Source organism: Erythrolamprus reginae, chromosome 1, assembly GCF_031021105.1.
Source record: "Erythrolamprus reginae isolate rEryReg1 chromosome 1, rEryReg1.hap1, whole genome shotgun sequence".
NCBI classification, from domain to species: domain Eukaryota; kingdom Metazoa; phylum Chordata; class Lepidosauria; order Squamata; family Dipsadidae; genus Erythrolamprus; species Erythrolamprus reginae.
This window is the reverse complement of record NC_091950.1, coordinates 137,154,005-137,172,408: the sequence shown is the minus strand read 5'-3', so window position 1 is coordinate 137,172,408 and position 18,404 is coordinate 137,154,005. Positions and strand designations below refer to the sequence as shown.

General features: G+C 42.1%; 1 protein-coding gene across 4 annotated transcripts; it reads left to right on the top strand.

Moving 5' to 3' along the window:
• The first annotated feature begins 361 nt into the window (after positions 1–361).
• Positions 362–18,093, top strand: PGGHG (protein-glucosylgalactosylhydroxylysine glucosidase). Of its 4 annotated transcripts, none has more exons than XM_070766312.1 (14): positions 362–752; positions 1,098–1,387; positions 3,339–3,549; positions 4,518–4,953; positions 7,480–7,599; positions 10,156–10,287; positions 10,410–10,521; positions 10,822–10,894; positions 13,057–13,193; positions 14,105–14,238; positions 14,831–14,926; positions 15,019–15,116; positions 16,179–16,393; positions 17,680–18,093. In XM_070766312.1, the coding sequence occupies exons 2-14, from the start codon at positions 1,135–1,137 to the stop codon at positions 17,739–17,741; spliced, it is 2,079 nt and encodes a 692-aa protein (XP_070622413.1). In that variant the 5' UTR covers positions 362–752; positions 1,098–1,134; the 3' UTR covers positions 17,742–18,093. The 4 variants fall into 4 exon arrangements, with proteins under 4 accessions (XP_070622413.1, XP_070622404.1, XP_070622421.1 ...); XM_070766320.1 differs by having other exon boundaries at positions 735–794; XM_070766303.1 differs by having other exon boundaries at positions 418–1,387.
• Positions 18,094–18,404: the final 311 nt, after the last annotated feature.

The window sequence follows — 18,404 nt, the reverse complement described above, 5'->3', positions numbered from 1 at the left end:
CTCAAGTTTAGTCTCTGTTCCATTTTGGGGGCTCTCAGCCTTGGAGGGTGGGCGCTGGCTTTCTACATTGGTTTTTAATTGTTTAGTAATGGTGAGAAAATGCAGGTGGCTTACTTTTCCTTCTTCGGGTTTCAAGGAAATCACTCGGCATTTTCCAGCTAAACGTGGGGGGTACGCTGGGCTCGCAACTCTTTTTCAAAGACTTTTACATCTCTTCGGAAGTTTGCAGATTTGGCGCTGCACGGTCAGATGCTGCCCCCATGCGGCACAAACTGGGAGAGTCTCAAAAGAAAAAAATGGGAAGGACAGAAAAGGGCCGATGCTGGAGGGGGCGGAAATGCCGATGCTCCGCCTGTTCATTGGCCCGGAAGGCATAGCGAGTTTTTAAAAGAAACTCCGTTTCTCAAGATTGGAGCTGTTTCCACCCGGAGGAATTAGGACCAAACAGCAAGTTCGCCAGGCGGAAGAGGCCGGGGGGGCGTGTGTCCGAATTGGTGGCTTGGCTGGAGTTGGAGAGAAGGGTTGGAGCTGCTGCGCTTCCCCTTGGCTGAAGCTTTGGCGTTCACTCGAGGGCTAGTGGGACTGATTTGGGCCATACAAGTGATGTCTTCCTGCTTCTGACTTGATGACCGGCGCCTCTTTTCAGAACTTCTTCTGTTCCTTGGGAATATTTCTGGGCAGATGGGCTGGCTTTTCCCTAGAAAGCAGCAGCCTGAAGTTTTGGACTATATTTTCCATTAGTCTACTAAAAGGTGATCGGGGTTTGCTGGTGCATTGCTCCTTCTCAAGATCCTGTAAGACTTGCCTGCCTGCCTGTCCTTTACACCCTTGCCAAACAGAATGGATTCCACTTGAGTCCTTCTTTCCATGTGGATTTTAAACTGATCTTCAGTGCCAGCCTCTGAATATAAAAATCCATCCCTTGGCACAATGCCATGCAAACAGAGCAGTGTTTCTCACTCTTGGGAACTTTAAGATGGATGGATTCCAGGTACCTAGGGAATTCTGAGACTTGAAATCCACCCATAAGTTCCCTAGTGTGAGGAAACACTAAGATAGAGGACGTATTATTGTGTGTCCTGCTTTTTTTTTTGCAGCTGGAACTCCAGCGATTGCTCCCTCCCTCTTCTTGAAATGGCAGTGGTGGCTGAAGACCCTGCCATATTTACCACGGATGCTTTGCCTTCTGATGCCAGACTCCTCCCAACATTGACCAACGCCTATCTAGGCACCCGAGTCTACAGGGACACCCTTCATGTCAACGGGGTGTACAATGGAGCAGTTGGGCAGACACATCGGGCTGATCTCCCCTGTCCCCTTAATGTCAAAATGCATGTTGGCGGGGCTGATCACCTGAGGGAGACCTTCTCTTTGGACACCAGGACAGGTAAGAGGCAGTGCCATCCTCCTCCTCTACATTCCTTCCACAGCCAATACGTTCCTGCCACCCTGTCAGAGCAGCTTTCTTCAATTCACAGGCTGAATTTAGAAATTAGCTTCTGTTTTGAAAGATTTAAAAAGGAGAAAAAGAGGGTAAAAAATTGAAAATTCAAACTGAACTATGTTCTCTGAAGTTTGAATCCCATCCTAGCTCATAAAGGAATTTGAAAATCTCTCAAATGGACCTATTTTGAAAGGCAGATTTTAAAACAACCTCTCCAACTAGTTCTCCAGATACAGCAAAGTACTCCCCACTAGCAACAAGACGGTGAGTTGTTATCCAGCATGTCTTGTCTGTCCAACTGGACAGCCTCCTAAAACCTTCAATGTGGAAGAAGACTTTTTAAAATACGACAGTACAACAGTACTCTGTGCTCAAAATCTGAAGAATATTTTTGCTTTCTGCGAAAATGGATATGGTGGCAATATTGTACCCAGACTATCGTTAAGTGTTGTATCCTATGATTCTTGACACTTTTCTTTTATGTACAATGAGAGCATATGCACAAAAAACAAATCCCTTGTGTGTCCAATCACACTTGGCCAATAAAATTCTATTCTATATGGAAAATCAATTGTATTTTGAGGAATTTAATAACATAATTTGATTTCTTGTGACATATTTAAGAAAAGTTGGAAATCGTAGAGCTCATTCTCTGTTAACCTACCTATTTTTCACTCTTGGTTACTAAACAGAGGTGAAGGTGGGGGGCGGGGGGGAATGTTTCTATAGCAGCAAAACTTCTATTATCTATAAAAGTTTCAGACTCTTTAGCTTCCATCCCGGAGTCATTTGCCATCCTGTCCAGGTCAGGTCTTGCAGGCTGGATACATAACAACAGGGTCATGTAAAGTCATGATGTCAGGTTAATAAAACTATATAGTATTGGCTTTTAAACTGCACAGAACATAGCAGTTTACTGTGAAAATGGCTATTCTTGAAGAGTGTTTGGAAACTTCAGCTGGTACAAAATGTAGTGGCATGTGCAATAACAGGTGTACCAAGGTATGCCCACATCATTCCAACCTTAAGCGAGCTCCATTGGTTACCAGTCGGTCTTCAGATGCAATTCAAGATGTTGGTTATCACCTTTAAAGCCCTAAATGGCTCAGGACCAGACTTTACGGGACCGCCTTCTGCCTCATACATCACTGCGACCAGTAAGGGCCCACAGGGTCAGCCTTCTCTGGGTCCCGTCTGCCAAACCATGTTGGCTGATGGGGCCTCGGAGAAGAGCCTTCTTTGTGGCAGCTCCGATCCTTTGGAATCAACTGCTTCTAGAGATCCACCCTATGTCTCCACCCTACCGGTTTTCCTTTTCCGGCAGGCCTGGAATTAAGAATGACTGTGTGTATGTATGGCTTTTAGGTTTTTATGTATTTTATAGCATTGTTGTTTTATTACTGTTATATTTCTTAATTGCTTTTAGTATTTAGGATTATTGTTAGCCATTCTGAGTCCTGTTGGAGTGGGCGGCATATAAATAATAAATAAATAAATAAATAAAAATTGCCACCACTGTCCCAATGGCTTGCTTGAGAGGTATGCTTTTTGTGTTATGTTTTTAAATCTGTTAGTTTAAGTTAATAATAAAGCCTAACATTTATTTATTTGCTGGTATGTTTATTGCCTCTGGATCCAAAAGACCAATTGTGTGACACTTGGCAAAACAATGGATTATCTTTTAGTCCTTGGATTTCATTTAATTGTTAAGCAGACAATCACAAAGATCTTTTTCTACGTTTTGGTTCATCAAATAAGAGAAGGATCACAGTATATTGTCCACCATGTTTCAATTTCTTATGCCACACCCTTTTCCTTATGTGAAATTGCAAAGTAGATTTGACATGAGAATTTAGGGTATGCATTCAAACTGACCCTTTCCTTCCGTCTGCAGGGACGTATATCCATACAGCCCAGTGCTCAGAATACACAGCTACTCATACAATCTATGCCCACCAGTCTCTTATCCATCTTCTGGCTTTCAGCATAACAATTGCAAGATCAGCTCTCAAAAATAAACCCATCACAGTGAATCTCCACACCCAGTTCAAACCGGAGAGCCCAGACCTGGATTTGCAGAAAGGGCCAGATTTCCTGGGAGCTCAGTGAGTATTATTGTGGGAATGTTTTCTGTGGCTCCTGGCCAAGCATGGAAAGACTTCAATAACAAATCCTGGTTATTTTTCTTGTGCTTTTGAATAGGGAATAAATGCATTTCCCTCCAGAGGATACAGGGAGGCTGCCAGGAAACACTTCTCATGCTAAGAGAATGCTTTGGATTATAAGAAAGACTTTGACTAACATTGCCTTCCCTAAATCTCAGATATGCTGGCGCTACAACTGCTTGAAATCCCAACTAGCTTGGTCTACAAGGCAGAGTGATTGAGGGAGAAGAGAACCATTGGCCACTGCGCTTAAAAGGTATAGGCAGAAATACAAAGAGAATGGGAAGATGGAAAAGGTTTAGATTAGAGTTCAAAAGATATGCAAAGCAGTTTCTTTTTGCTCAATGAGTACAGTGGTACCTCTACCTAAGAATGCCTCTACTAACGAACCTTTCTAGATAAGAACCGGGCGTTCAAGATTTGTTTGCTTCTTCTCAAGAACCATTTTCCACTTACAAACCCGAGCCTCTGAAACTGTAACCAGAAAAGGCAGGGAGAAGCCTCCGTGGGGCCTCTCTAGGAATATCCTGGGAGGAAACAGGGCTGGAAAAGGCAGGGAGACGCCTCTGTGGGGCCTCTCTAAGAATATCCTGGGAGGAAACAGGGCCGGAAAAGGCGGGGAGAAGCCTCTGTGGGGCCTCTCTAGGAATCTCCTGGGATGAAACAGAGCCTCCACCCTCCCTTTGGTTTCCCCAATCACACGCATTATTTGCTTTTACATTGATTCCTACGGGAAAAATTGCTTCTTCTTACAAACTTTTCTACTTAAGAACCTGGTCACGGAATGAATTAAGTCCGTAAGTAGAGGTACCGTTGTATAAAGTTCCAGTCATGTTTCTATTGTTTAGTAGATCCTCTAACATTCAGAGAGAAACCCACAAATTCCCTTTTTTTTTCTTTCTCTTCAGCTATCTGTATGGAAAGACGTTGGTCCCAGAAGTAGAAGGTGGGCCCCAGCCTACCGTACACATGATCTGGGCCCCGGTGCCCCAATCAGTGACCCTCCCAGGAGACCAGAAGGAGCAGAGATGGGAGTTCCTCACTGCCGTAGCAGAGTCTGAAGAGGTTGTGCAAAGGACCTTTAGTGAAGGGATGTCCCTGGTTGGATCGGGTTCCTTATATCTGTCTCACACCCAGGCATGGGCAGAGCTCTGGGAAGGCTGCTGCATAGATGTGGACGGGCCTCTTCCCTTCAGCCAGGCCGTATATGGCTGCCTATATTACCTGCTGAGTGCCATTCCTCCTCCGGGCTCTGCTAGCGTCCCTTTCTCTGGAATCAGCCCAGGAGGCCTTTCCAACGGCACATCCGGTGAAGACTACTGGGGCCATGTCTTCTGGGACCAGGTGAGCAAAGGGAACCTCCCCAGTTTTCTTCTACTGCATGAAATGGGGATGAATTGGGGAAAATACCGACTGCCATGGCAAAGACCTGGTCATCCTGCAGCTATTGTTAGCTTGCTGTGATGTGCAGGCAAAGACTAAAAGGTGTTGTGAATTTTGTCCAGTTCCGCCTCTCTCCATTGCAGTACCATGCAATCAACTGTTAGTTCAGACATGTGACTCAATCTGGAAAGTGGAGATAGGAAGTTAGACTTTGTTTATCTCGCCTGACATATATGGGGTAGAATGTATGTGTGTGTTTAAGCAAGAGATCCTTTTAATTTAAATGCAGCCACACGAGCGGTTATGGGCCTTCCAAGGCATACCCATATTTCACCATCACTCTGCGGACTGCATTGGCTGCCGATTAGTTTCCAGATACAATTCAAAGTGTTGGTTATGACCTACAAAACCCTACATGGCATCGGACAAGATTACCTCCGAGACCACCTTCTGCCCCACGAATCCCAGCGTCCGGTCAGGTCCCACAGAGTTGGCCTCTTCAGGGTCCTATCAACCAGACAATGTTGGTTGGTGGGATCTAGGGGAAGAGCCTTCTCTGTGGGGGGGGGGGGCTCTGGAATCAGCTCCCCCCCCCCCCCGGAGATTCGCGCTGCCCCCACCCTCCTTGCCTTCCAAAAAAATTTAAAGACTCATCTATGTCACCAGGCCTGGGGTCATTAGTTCTTTCTCTCTGACCAACGAGTGTTTTAGTGTGTTTAATGGAGTGAATGGTAATGAATGTTTTTAATTATATTAGGACTTTTAGGATTTTTAAATTATATTAATTGGATCTAGATGTACTGTTATGTTTTCTTTGATGTGTTGTGAGCCACCCTGAGTCTCCGGAGAGGGGTAGCATACAAATCCAATAAATAAAGAAGTTTGTTTGTTTGTTTGTTTGTTTGTCTTGGATTGAATCTGGCTATTATCTATATTCTGTCCTATGGCACAGTCTCTGCTTCTCGAATAAAATATTTTTTTTCAAAATTGTCAACAGGTTGGAAGGTTTTATTAGCAAACGACCTGACCCTGGTTCTGTCTCTGTTCCCTGCTCCCTCCCTCTCTATCCATTCCTTTATAACAAACTTACACTTCGCTAACCTTCAAGTCGTTTTGTCTGACATGTGAAATATCATGTTTTATTATTGCTCTTTCAGTTCCCAATTTAAACACTGTCTCCTAAACTGTCATATGTATTGGGAGTAGCTATGCATATTCTCCTTAAGTTTCTGGGCCCACAGTAATAAGAGTCTCCTGAGGAGGTTTGATATCAACTTTCCACCAGCCTCCTGCCCCGAAGAAGAATATACATCATTCATTCATTCATTCATTCATTCTTTCATTCATTCATTCATTTTATTTGATTTTTATGCCCCCGTTCTTAGACTCAGGGTGGCTTGCAACATGTTAGCAATAGCACTTTTTTAACAGAGCCAGCATATTGCCCCCACAATCCGGGTCCTCATTTTACCCACCTTGGAAGGATGGAAGGCTGAGTCAAACTTGAGCCGGTGATGAGATTTGAACCGCTGACCTATGTTCTGTCTGGGTTCCCCCAGATGTCAACACCAACTAAAAAGAGTATCCAGACACGCTGGTAAAAAGCAAAGTCATTTTATATCTTTGAAAACAAACACAGATAACAAAAACTGTTATCTGGAATGCTATGAAGCTTCACAGAAGAGTCACGACGGCCAGACAGTACAACAGGCTTCTTGCTGGCACACACACCACTGTAGATAATAAAACCCACGCCTCCCCCAAGTTTTCAGCCTTCGAGGCCACAAGCCAGAATCAGAGACGCCAAGGATCGAAGCAAGGTCACAGGACTCCCAAAAGATAACTCTCCACAATACAGGAAGGGCGGGCCTGCTTTTTCAACCTTTCTGAGGAGAACCACACCCAAACCCAGCTGTTGCCTATTAGGGATGGAAATACCTGGCTAATTGTCTCCTTCTTTGTGCTGCCCTTCTCTGCCTCATATCTATGATGGCTTGTGCGTTCTCATCTAATGACTCCAGGCTACTCGCTGGGGAGAGCTCCCCCCTGGGGGTCTCAGGCTGTTCTCCCTCCTCCTCGTCCTGACATTCCTCTTCCCCGTCTGCCTGGTCCTCCTCCTGTTCCTCCCCCTCCCCCTCTGAGCATGGAGCCGGCAGAGTTCCAGCCGTTCCCTGAGGAGCCTCAGACTGAATCACAACAACCTACAGATCCACAGTCAGCTTCAGTGGTCTGCAGTACAGCACTCTACCTGCTGTGCCACCCCGGCTCTTTACTTATGTGGTTCTCTAGTTTTAAAACTGAAGATTTTACAGTGAGGGTGGGGCTGAGGAAGTTTGTCTCCCAGAAGACTCCCAGTCTCCATCTCACCCTCATCGGAAGCTAGGAGTCCTTATGGGAAAGGAATAATTGCTGGCTTTACTCTAATGTGCTGATCTTTTGCATTTGATGGGAATATTTATATGGGGCATGTTGTCCTTCTTTCCCTAGGATACCTGGATATACCCAAACATCTTGCTTTTCTATCCAGAAGCAGCTTGTGCTGTCCTAAAATACAGGATCCGAACACTAGAGGGAGCACTACACAACGCACAGGAACAAGGATACAAGGTAGAAGTGGCAAAAGGAAATGCCATACAGTGGTACCTCGAGATACGAGTTTAATTCGTTCCGGACCTGGGCTCTTAAGTCGAGCAGCTCTTATCTCGAATGACTTTTCCCCATAGGAATTAATGTAAATAATTTTAATTGGTTCCAGCCCTCAAAAAACTCACAAAGTTAGTCTAAATTATGCAGAAAGACATGTTTTTAATGAAGAAATGTACATGTACATATAAATGAATAATGAAGTTTCTTTCACTTAACTTGTAAACTTTCTTAAACTTTTAAATTTACATATGTTCAACTTCTCTGCCACCCAATCCTGTAGGACAGAGGTCCCCAACCCTTTTTGCACCAGGGACCGGCTTTAAGCGATCAAGAGAGGAATGGGTGAATGAATGGACGGAGGGTGGGAAGGAAGGAAGGAAAGAGGGAAGGGACAGGAACAGAGGAAGGAAGCAAGGAAACTTATGAAAGGGGAGAGTAAGAGAGGAATGAGTGAAGGGAGGGAGGGAGGGAAGAAGGTGGGAAGGAGAAAGAAAAGAAGAAATAGAGGAAGGGAAGGTAAAAGAGAGAAAGAAAAAGAGCAAGAAAGAAAGAAAGAAAGAAAGGGGGAAGGGACAGGAACAGAGGAAGGAAGCAAGGAAACTTATGAAAGGGGAGAGTAAGATAGGAATGAGTGAAGGGAGGGAGGGAGGGAAGAAGGTGGGAAGGAGAAAGAAAAGAAGAAATAGAGGAAGGGAAGGTAAAAGAGAGAAAGAAAAAGAGCAAGAAAGAAAGCTGCAAGCACCCCCCCGAGCCCCCCAGGCCGGCTGCAACCTTTTAAAACACGCGTGCCGCTTTGCAGCTGTCTCCTGAAGCCGAACGCGGAAGTTAGCGTTTGGCTTCAGGAGACAGCTCCTTGGCGCTTGTATCTCGAATTTGGGCTTGTAAGTAGAACAAAAATATCTCTCCCCTCCCAGCTCTTATCTCGAGTTGCTCTTAAGTAGAGCAGCTCTTATGTCGGGGTTCCACTGTATCTCTTTCCACAGAAGGCAGGTAACCAGGTTTTTTATTAATTAAAAAATACTTTGCTGTTCCCCCCCCCCCCCCGATGACGTCATACGTCATCACCAAACTTTCATCCGCCTTTAATAAAAAAATTTTTAATAAACTTTAATAAATAAACATGGTGAGTAATAATCTAAATGGTTGCTAAGGGAATGAGAAATTGCAGTTTATGGGTTTGAAGTGTTAAGGAAAGACTTGTGATACTGTTCATAGCCAAAAATAGTGTATTTACTTCCGCATCTCTACTTCGCGGAAATTCGACTTTCGCGGGCAGTCTCGGAACGCATCCCCCGCGAAAATCGAGGGAACACTGTACATCATTTGAAATTAAGCTAGATATATTGTTGGAGCCCTAGTGGCACAGTAATTAGAATGCAGTATTGCGGGCTAATTCTGCCCACGGCCAGTAGTTTAATTCTCACCTCCTCAAGGTTCATTCAGCATTCCATCCTTCTGAGGTTGGTAAAATGAGGAGCCAGATTGTTGGGGGCAATATGCTGATTCTGTGAACCGCTTAGAGAGTGAACTAAAGCACTATGGAGCAATACATAAGTCTAAGTGCTAGTGTTATTGTTATTGCAGTAAGTTTCTAGTGCTCAGCTTTATGGCAATATGCTTAAATAACAATGAACAATTACACAATTGTAACAATTTATAAGGTCATAATTCTGAAGAGCAGACTGCTAAAACTCTAGTGAAGATTGTGTGAACAAAACATAGATTCAGAGGGCATAAACATGTAAGCATTTCTCAAATGTGCTACTTGTTGCTGAGGGTTTAAAATCAGATATTTTAAGTCTCAATAAATGTTATGGTAAGCTATAGGGGACAGGGTGGAAGTTATGCCTTTGAAATAGTTTCGACTCCTGATGACTCTCTGGACTAATCCCTGAAGTTTTCTTGGCAAGATTTTGGAAGTGGTTTGTTATCGTCTTCTTTCTCCAGCTGAGAATAAATGACTGTCCCAGGATCTCCGAACTAGATTGCTTCCTAAGGGGGTATTAGAACTCAGAATTTCCTGATTTCTAGCTTGATGCCTGAACCATTGCACCAAACTGGCTATAAAGACTGGCAACATCTAACCTGCAGTATTGGCATCCCAGCAGAAAATTATTGACTTGCCTATTGGATCCAGACAATGGCCTCCATGTGTCTTCTTCCTGGTATTCTCTTCTTTCCTATGAACGTGTGGCTGAATACTGAAGGTGCTGGATTTAACCCCTCCCCCATGGGTTTTACCCCATTTGACCCCAGTGAAGAGTTTTGTGGGAAACAACAACTTAACAACAGCAAGTACTGTTGTTTGTCAACTGAACAAGGCACAAAATGACATTGAAAAGTTGCCTTCCCTAACTGAGGACAGAAACTGGATTGAGCAAAGGAGGCCAATGGCCGTTCTCTAGCAGGCAAGAAGCTGCCCATTCCTGAACAAGCATGCTCTGGCTTTGAAAGTTTTTACTATTTAATATTTTTTGACCTTATCGTTTTATTTTATTTTGGGTGTGATTGTGGCAGGGTGCAAAGTTTCCCTGGGAGAGTGCAGCAACGGGCCGAGAGGTCTGCCCGGAGAAAATTTATGGAGACCAGGAGATCCACATCAATGGAGATGTGATGCTGGCATTCGAGCAGTATTTCTACATCACTCAGGTAGCTGGGGCTGGCCTGTTGCCTCTTGTCCTGCTCCTGTTTTTGCCATTAAACCTGGTGAGCTTGTTTGAGTCAGATGGGGCACTGCAGGGTCAATGGAATCTCTCCTGATGCGCTTCTAGGACTTGAAGCTCTTTCAGCAGGAAGGTGGCTGGGATGTAGTCCAGGCTATCGCTCAATACTGGTGCAGCCGAGTTGTGTGGAACTCCGAGGAAGAAAACTATCACATTGTGGGTAAGTGGGTAAGGGAACTCCTGAGCAGGAATAAAAGTCAGTTCAGTGCATCTCCTTCAGCAGCTGCAGCTGATGAAACACAGCCTGTAATGATAGGTGGGAATGACCTTGGGAGACGAGGAAGAGCAGTAAAGGTGTTTTTTTTAATGCCCAAATGCATTGCAGCCGATATGCACCCTTGAACCTTCATCCATCAATACTTATTCTTAGAGTTATTCTGGGAGAGAGAAAAAAGATTGGACAGATTGGGCCTCACAATGGAAGGGCTGCTGTGTGCTAAAAGTGTCTGCTTCCTTTAAGGTGTGATGCCCCCAGATGAATATCATTGCAATGTAGACAATTCTGCCTATACAAATGCGGTTGCCCAGAGGAGGTAAGAGATTTCCAGAATTGATGATCCTGCTCCTCTGCCCTTCTCCTTCCAAAAATTCTTCTCTGTCCTTCTCTTCTTCCAGAATTGCTATTTTTTCTTTATGGCCTTTGGCTTTTTTTCTACTTTAGATTTCTTTTTCATGGTTAACATTGATTTCCTGTCCTTAATGCATTTGTTATCTATTATCAATTTAAAAACAGGTAATCCTTGATTTACAACCGTTCATTTAGTGATGATTGAAAGTTATAACATCACTGGAAAAAATGATTTATAACCCATTTTTCCCACAAATGTTGCTGCATCCTCCTGGTCACATGATCAAAATTCAGATGTTTGGCAACCGGTTGATATTTACGACTGTTGTAGGAGCCCATGCAATCCCCTTTTGCAGCTTTCTGGCAAGCCAAGTCAGTGGGGAAGCCAGGTTCATTTAACAACCATGTTACTAATGTAACAACTGATTCACTTAATGACTGTGGCAGGAAAGGCTGAAAAATGGAGCAAAACTCACTTAACAAATGTTTCATTTAGCAACAAAATTTTGGGACTCGATTGTGGTCATAAGTCAACGTTTTTAAACCTGTAATTTGAAAGCTCATTTGCATGCTCTCTCCTTCAGGAATATAAGGCATCATTATGATAGGCTAAGCCTCATGTCATACTTGTCATCGTGAGGATTCAGAGACTTTGGCCTGTTAATATTCTAGTTCAGTGTTTCCCAACCTTGGCAACTTGAAGATATCTGGACTTCAACTCCCAGAATTCCCCAGCCAGCATTCGCTGGCTGGGGAATTCTGGGAGTTGAAGTCCAAATATCTTCAAGTTGCCAAGGTTGGGAAACACTGCTCTAGTTTGGCTAGTTTGGCATTTTCATCTCTTTGTCCCAACTCTTGGGAAGATGCTTTGAATTTTCTACTCCGAAGTCCAAACCAAGTGCAGTATATTTGTCAACTCCCTCTTCTTATGAAATATATATTGCTTCTTTGCAAATTGTATCAAAGCTACTTTTTGTAAAACTTCCCCTAACTGATTTGAATAATATAAAGTCAAGTACTTTAAAGATTATTTGGGAATCCTTTTCAAATTCAGTTCATGAGTGTGAGTGTTGTCTACAAATGTGTTTCTCTAACTTTAGATTTTGTCATTACATCACTAACAGTTAGTGCCAGAAAATATGTCCCTAGTGTGGGCCAATTATGGAATCTGAAAATTCCAAATTTGGAAAGATACGTTCTAATATTCCACATTGTACAAAAAAAACCCCAACTCCATTAAGCAATTCATTAATTTTTCAAAGATCTTGGATCCCGTGTTCATTTAAAGACATTCTAAAGAAAAAGGAACCGAAATACACAGATGAAATAAATATATTCTTGTCCCAAGTAACAAGCAGATGGGTTGAAATACAATTGCAAACCTTGTATAGATATTTTTTGAGACTATTAATATAAAAACATTTTTTTTAAAAAAAATCTGTCTATCTTTACCCCTGTACTACAGGAAGTTCACAAAACTTGTTTAAGTGGCATATAACTGATTTATCTTCTGCAACAAAATGTATGTCATTGTACATTTGGGATGCCATTTAATTTCAAAGGAGTAAACATTAAGCAAGTATGATATCACAGTGATTAAAATATGTGTTGGGAGGAATAGTTTAATACAGTAGTCCCTCGCTATACCGCGCTTCACCTACTGCGGCTTCACTTCATCGCGGGTTTCTGAGGAAGTCGATCGGCAGATTTAAACAGCCCGCCGAACTCGATCGGCAGGTTTTTCAAAAAAATAAATCTAAAATTGTAAATACTGTATTTAAATACTGTATCTAAAATAAATACTATGTGGGAAGGGTTTAAACACTTAAAACAATGAAAACTTACCAAACAATTACAATATAAATACTTAAATAAGTACTATCAGTCGATAAATTCCCCATCGCGGATTTCACCTATTGCGGCCAGGTCTGGAATGTAACACCAGCGATAGGTGAGGGACTACTGTACCTCTTTTATACTAAATCAGGAGCAACCTCAAAAAAAAATACTAAGTGCCCTAAGTATACCGATGTTGTCTTTTAAAATGCTAAATGTCAACCTTTTTCCAATTTGTTATTCTCCGCTAGGTTAACTCAGCTAGATCTTTTTCCCTCCATACCATTTCAGCTTGAAATTTGCAATTGACTTGGGCTCTCAGCTGCATTTTGTTGTCCCCGAAGAATGGAAGGAGATTATGAAGAAACTTAAAGTGCCTTTGGATAAGAGCAGACGTTACCATCCAGAATATGATGGATATTGTCCAGGTAAGGGTTTCAGAAAAGTGTTAGGGTTCAAAAATGTTTACGATTGCCTTTGTGGGTGTGGCATCACTTGGTGGGCATGGCAGCAGAAGGATACTGCAAAATCTACATTCCCTACCCACTTCAGGGGAAGGTTACTGCAAAATTGGCAAAAAAAGGCAAAATTGTTCTATTCATAGATATTTGGGGACACGGTGATTTCTTTGCCAGAAGGGAATGAGAACCCTTGTTTTCCCATTCCTTCCCATTACGCCTGGCTTACCTAAAACTGCTTTAAACCATAAGGATGGCATTTGTTTTACCAAAGCAGCAGAGGCTTTGGATAGTTACATGTAGCTTTGTTGTCTATCCCTTCAAGAAGGACTGTATTGGAAAGAGATAACTCTCACATATAAGCTAAATTAGTATTTAAACTGGTGGACCAGATACTAGAGTATCTGCAATGGACATTTTAGCAGGCTCTTAGAGCTTTATTGCTGTAGGGTTAAACAAAAAAAAGTGAGCTTTTCTCAGCCTGTTAATATATACTGCTCAAAAAAAAAAAAAGGAACCACTTAAGCAACACAATATAACACCAAGTAAATCAAACTTCTGTGAAATCAAACTGTCCACTCAGGAAGCAACACTGATTGACAATCAATTTCACATGTTGTCAGCACATTCAACTTTGTACAGAACAAAGTATTCAATGAGAATATTCCATTCATTCAGATCTAGGATGTGTTCTTTGAGTGTTCCCTTTATTTTTTTTGAGCAGCGTATTATGCATTAAGATTATAAGTAGAGGCTTTCTTTCTATATCCCCTTTGCCATAAAAGAAAATGTGGTATGAAAAGAGGAGGTTCCATTTCTTTGGCAACCACCATCCCACATCTTGGTCACCTCAGAGCTTTGCTTGGTGCCTCTTCCCACAGGTGAGCCAGTGAAACAAGCTGATGTTGTCTTGCTTGGGTTTCCTGTCATGTACCCCATGGACCCAGAAGTCAGAAGGAATGATCTCGAGATCTATGAGCCTATGACTGATTCCCAGGGACCAGCTATGACTTGGGTAAAAAGCTGACATTGAGGAAGGGAACAAGTGATTTCCATCTTAAAAGTGTGGGATCCTATCCATCTGCAGGGCATCTGTTTGTGGATGATAAAATGCACCCTCAGGGTTACCAGCAGTGTTCCCTCTAATTTTTTTTGGGGTGGGCGGAAAAGTATAGTGTCTGAGCGGCAGTCCCTTCGGGACTGGGCGGCACAGAAATAATAAATAAACAAACAAATAAAAAACCCACCCTGTTTTGCCTCAGAGAATTTCAAAATAAAATACTGTACTGTGTGTCTATAACAGTGAGCTCATAATAGGGCAACTCTATCAATATCAAAATGCCACTTAAATAGTTGAGCTAGTTTCAAACTAGATTTTGATTTTCTTTCTCTCTTCCTTACTCCCATTCTTTTTCTTTCTCTTTTCCTTCCTCTCTTTTTTCTATCTGTTTCTCTCTCTTCCTCTCTCTCTCCTTCCCTCTCACTCTTTCCCTCTCGGCTTCTGGGCAGGTTTGGAAAACTCTGAGTTGATGATGATTTTTAAGTGAGCGATTGCTCACTGCTCAGCTTAGAGGGAACTATGGTTACCAGTGTCTTTCTCCCTCCAGAGCATGTTTGCAATTGGCTTTTTGGAGCTGAAGGAAATCAAAAGAGCACAACAACAAATGAACAAATGTTTCAGCAACATCACCGAGCCATTCAAGGTCAATTGGGCACGTTTTATTCCTGTCTTTAAATTCTCCTGCTCTTGACAACAATCATCTATACATTTGAATATATATATTCATTTTCTTAGATCTGGGTGGAAAACTCTGATGGATCCGGAGCTGTAAATTTCTTGACCGGGATGGGTGGATTCCTGCAAGTCATCCTTTTTGGATGTGCTGGATTCAGGTATAAATTAGGAATAGTGAAAAAAAACTGTCACAATTTTCTTCCTAGTCGAAATCATGTGATGCACCAGAAAATGTTGCGTTGCAGAATGAATGGGGACATAGCTTCCCTAATCCTAGAATTTCTCAAAATCTATTTCTTAACTATCTTATTGTCAATTTGACTTAAAATTATCTCCATATGTTAAGAAAAAGTTGCATATAGGGTATGTTAACTGGGAACAATTCCTTATAAAAATTTAGCAATGATATAGGTTAGAAAAGTCACATTTAAAAATAAATACAGTGTGAGTTTTGTAATTAAAAGTATTTGATACAATGGATTTATTTATCACTTGTTGTGAGTGATTACTATCTATTCAAAAGTCCATTTTGTGTCTTATTACACACATATCTTATATATATAAATATATAATTGTATTAAAATTAGGCTGTTGGTTTTTGGAAATCCAAAGTGAATTTGATAATAGGGATAACTATTTTTAGAAGTCAAGGTGTGGGGAGAAACAAGCTTTCCCCACTGCAAGAGCTGTGCATGGGCAGATGTTTCCAACTGCAGTCATCAAACTCCCTTTGTTTCTGCTCATCAGAAATACCATTAGCTGAGCAGCCAGTATCCCTCAACTCTGAGCTACAAATATTCTCTTCCATCAGTACTTTTGTTTTGTTTTGCTGGTGTTTCTCCACAGAACAGTATGTGCATAGATGATGCAAAAATCAAGTTGCAAAATGCATTGGCCACTGTAGCCAGCAGGATCAACTTTGGCCTGGTAACTCTCCAGAGGTTCTATAAACTCTGATTATGAGCTCTGGCTTTTTGGCTTTAATATTGCTTTTAAAAACTAGTTAATTTAACTTCGACCTTAATAATTTTGTTTGCCATCCCACCACTCCCATCAAGCTTTGGAAAAGCATATTCTTAGACTCTGCTTTAAAATCACTTGTGGAAAGAATAATCTTGAATGTTAGCCTGAGTGCTGTATTTGTTGTATCCTATTTCAAGCCTTGACATAATGTAAGGGATTCCTAATTCTAGCCACTTAGTTCTTTCTGCTCTTCTTAGGATCTCCAGGAGCTGCCTGAAGTTTGACCCTGTCTATCCTGATGACATAAAGCAGCTGAACATTACTGGAATTTGCTACTTAGGAAGCAAGCTGGATTTCACCTTCACCAAAGAGAAAACCACCATCAAAATGACCAAGTCTTCTCCTGATTTACACTTATCTGTTCTGGAGGTGGTGCTGGCTGGAACAGGAGAGCATCTCTCCTTAAAAGAAGGTGTTGCATTGTTTCCTATAATATGAATAGCCCACATTGTCCCTTACTATTTAGGAATTTTATATCGCTAGCAATACTAGACTAGCACTCAGGATGGCCTTCCAGCATTCATATGTGTTAAAGCTGGAACTGAGCCAATCTACCATAGCCAGTCAAAAACTGAGATCAGTCTAGGGACTGATGAAAAACAAAATCTATATAAAAATATGTGTAATGACTATCTCAGGACGGCAAAAGAATCTGATAAATGAATGCCAAACGTATCTGTGATGTGATTTCTCTTATAATTTCACCTCTTTCCATAACCCATAGCTCTATTTTCTCTGGATTTTCCAGTCAAACCAAACCTGGCTAAACAATTATAGCTGGCAGCCCTTGAGAACTTTAGGTGTTGATGCAATTCCTGAAGTTCCAACTCTTGTTCCAGAGCTAAAAGAAAATGCGTAGCAAGAACTCTGTTTAGCTAAGGTCTACTACACCACTAGATAGTGACACCTAAAAATAATGTTAGGCAGTACGCTAGTACCCATTGCTTTGTGTGGGGAAAGGTATAGACTTGTGATGGCGAACCTATGGCATGTGTGTCACAGGTGGCACGCGGAGCCATATCTGAAGCGTTGTCCTATGTCAGCTCCAGCATACTGGCCAGCTGAATTTTGGCCTTCTGGAGGACAGCGGGAGGTCGTTTAAGCTTTCCCAAGGCTTCAGGCAAGCCTCCTGAAGCCTGGGGACAGTGAAAAGCAGCCCAACGGCCCAATCAGAAGTTTTCCGAACTTCTGGTTGGGCCGTTGGGTCCAATTTTTGCCATCGACAGGCTGTGGATGCTTCAGTGAGCCCTGTGCACATGCACGGAGGGGGAGTGTAGGGGTTGTGTGTGCATGTAGATGGGGGCATTGCATTATGGGTGTGTATCACCATGCGCAGTATCATGCGTGTGAGCTCCCTTTTGGCACCCGAACAAAAAAAGGTTCTCCATCACTAGTATAGATGCTCTTCAGGGTGGAATCTGTCTGATCCACCAGATCCTGTTGAGCATAACAGTGTTCTCCAATTGGTAACTGGAAATATTGACGTTTCTAGACAGGAGAGCAATTTGGGAGACCTGGAGTGCAAGCAGCTTTATTCCTGACTTTTAACCAGCAATGTGGCTGATAGAAGTAGGAATTAATAACAGCTGGAAAAGTGTAGGTTCTCCGATTCTGATCTACAAGTATACATGGAGAAGTAGCATGAATGAAGAGGTTTCAATCACTATTTCACATGCTGTGTCTTTCTTTTCATTTCAGGGCAAAGTGTCTCCTTCTTTACAGTTGCTGGTTGGATTCAGAAAGAACCTGTTCTGCCATGAAAGTCAGCTGGGTGACTTTGGGCCAGTCACTCTCTTTCAGCCTAACCTACCTCACAGGGTTGTTGTTGTGGGGAAAATAGGAAGAGGAAAGTATATTAGGTATGTTTGTCACTCTGAATTATTTGTAAAAATAATAAGGGGTACAATTTAAATAAAGAAGCCATGACACATATAAAAGCTATCAAGAAAGAGTTGATAATTTTCATAGTCTGGTGGCATATTACAGAGACATTTATTAGTTTTTCAACAATATTATTGGATAAAGTTTTCTGTAATCAGTACCTAATGTTATATTATACAGCCTGGAATAATACAAATTCTATAGATACTTAATTAAAAAATTGTGCCTTTACCTTTATGTTTAATATTTTTGTGTTGTAGCAATCCAACTGGGCATTGAACATTTATATCATTTGTACAGTGTAATTCCAGCATTAGAAGTGATCATTGACTTACAACAGTTCATCTAGTGATCATTCAAAGTCACAAAGCCACTGAAAAAACTGACGTGACCATTTTGCACACTTACAACTGTTGCAGTATCCCCGTGGTCACGTGATCAAATCCAGATGCTTGGCAGCTGACTCATATTAATGACGTTTGCAGTGCCTTGAGGTCATGTGATCAGCTGCAACCTTCTGACAAGCAAAGTCAATGGGAAAA

What these genes read in the sequence shown, in the direction of transcription:
- PGGHG (XM_070766312.1), top strand. Translation starts at nt 1,135, where the DNA reads ATGGCAGTGGTGGCTGAAGACCCTGCCATATTTACCACGGATGCTTTG. An exon ending in AATGCGGTTGCCCAGAGGAG is followed by an intron (nt 10,895 to 13,056) that starts GTAAGAGATTTC and finishes ATACCATTTCAG; the next exon opens with CTTGAAATTTGCAATTGACT. An exon ending in GCATCTCTCCTTAAAAGAAG is followed by an intron (nt 16,394 to 17,679) that starts GTGTTGCATTGT and finishes TTTTCATTTCAG; the next exon opens with GGCAAAGTGTCTCCTTCTTT.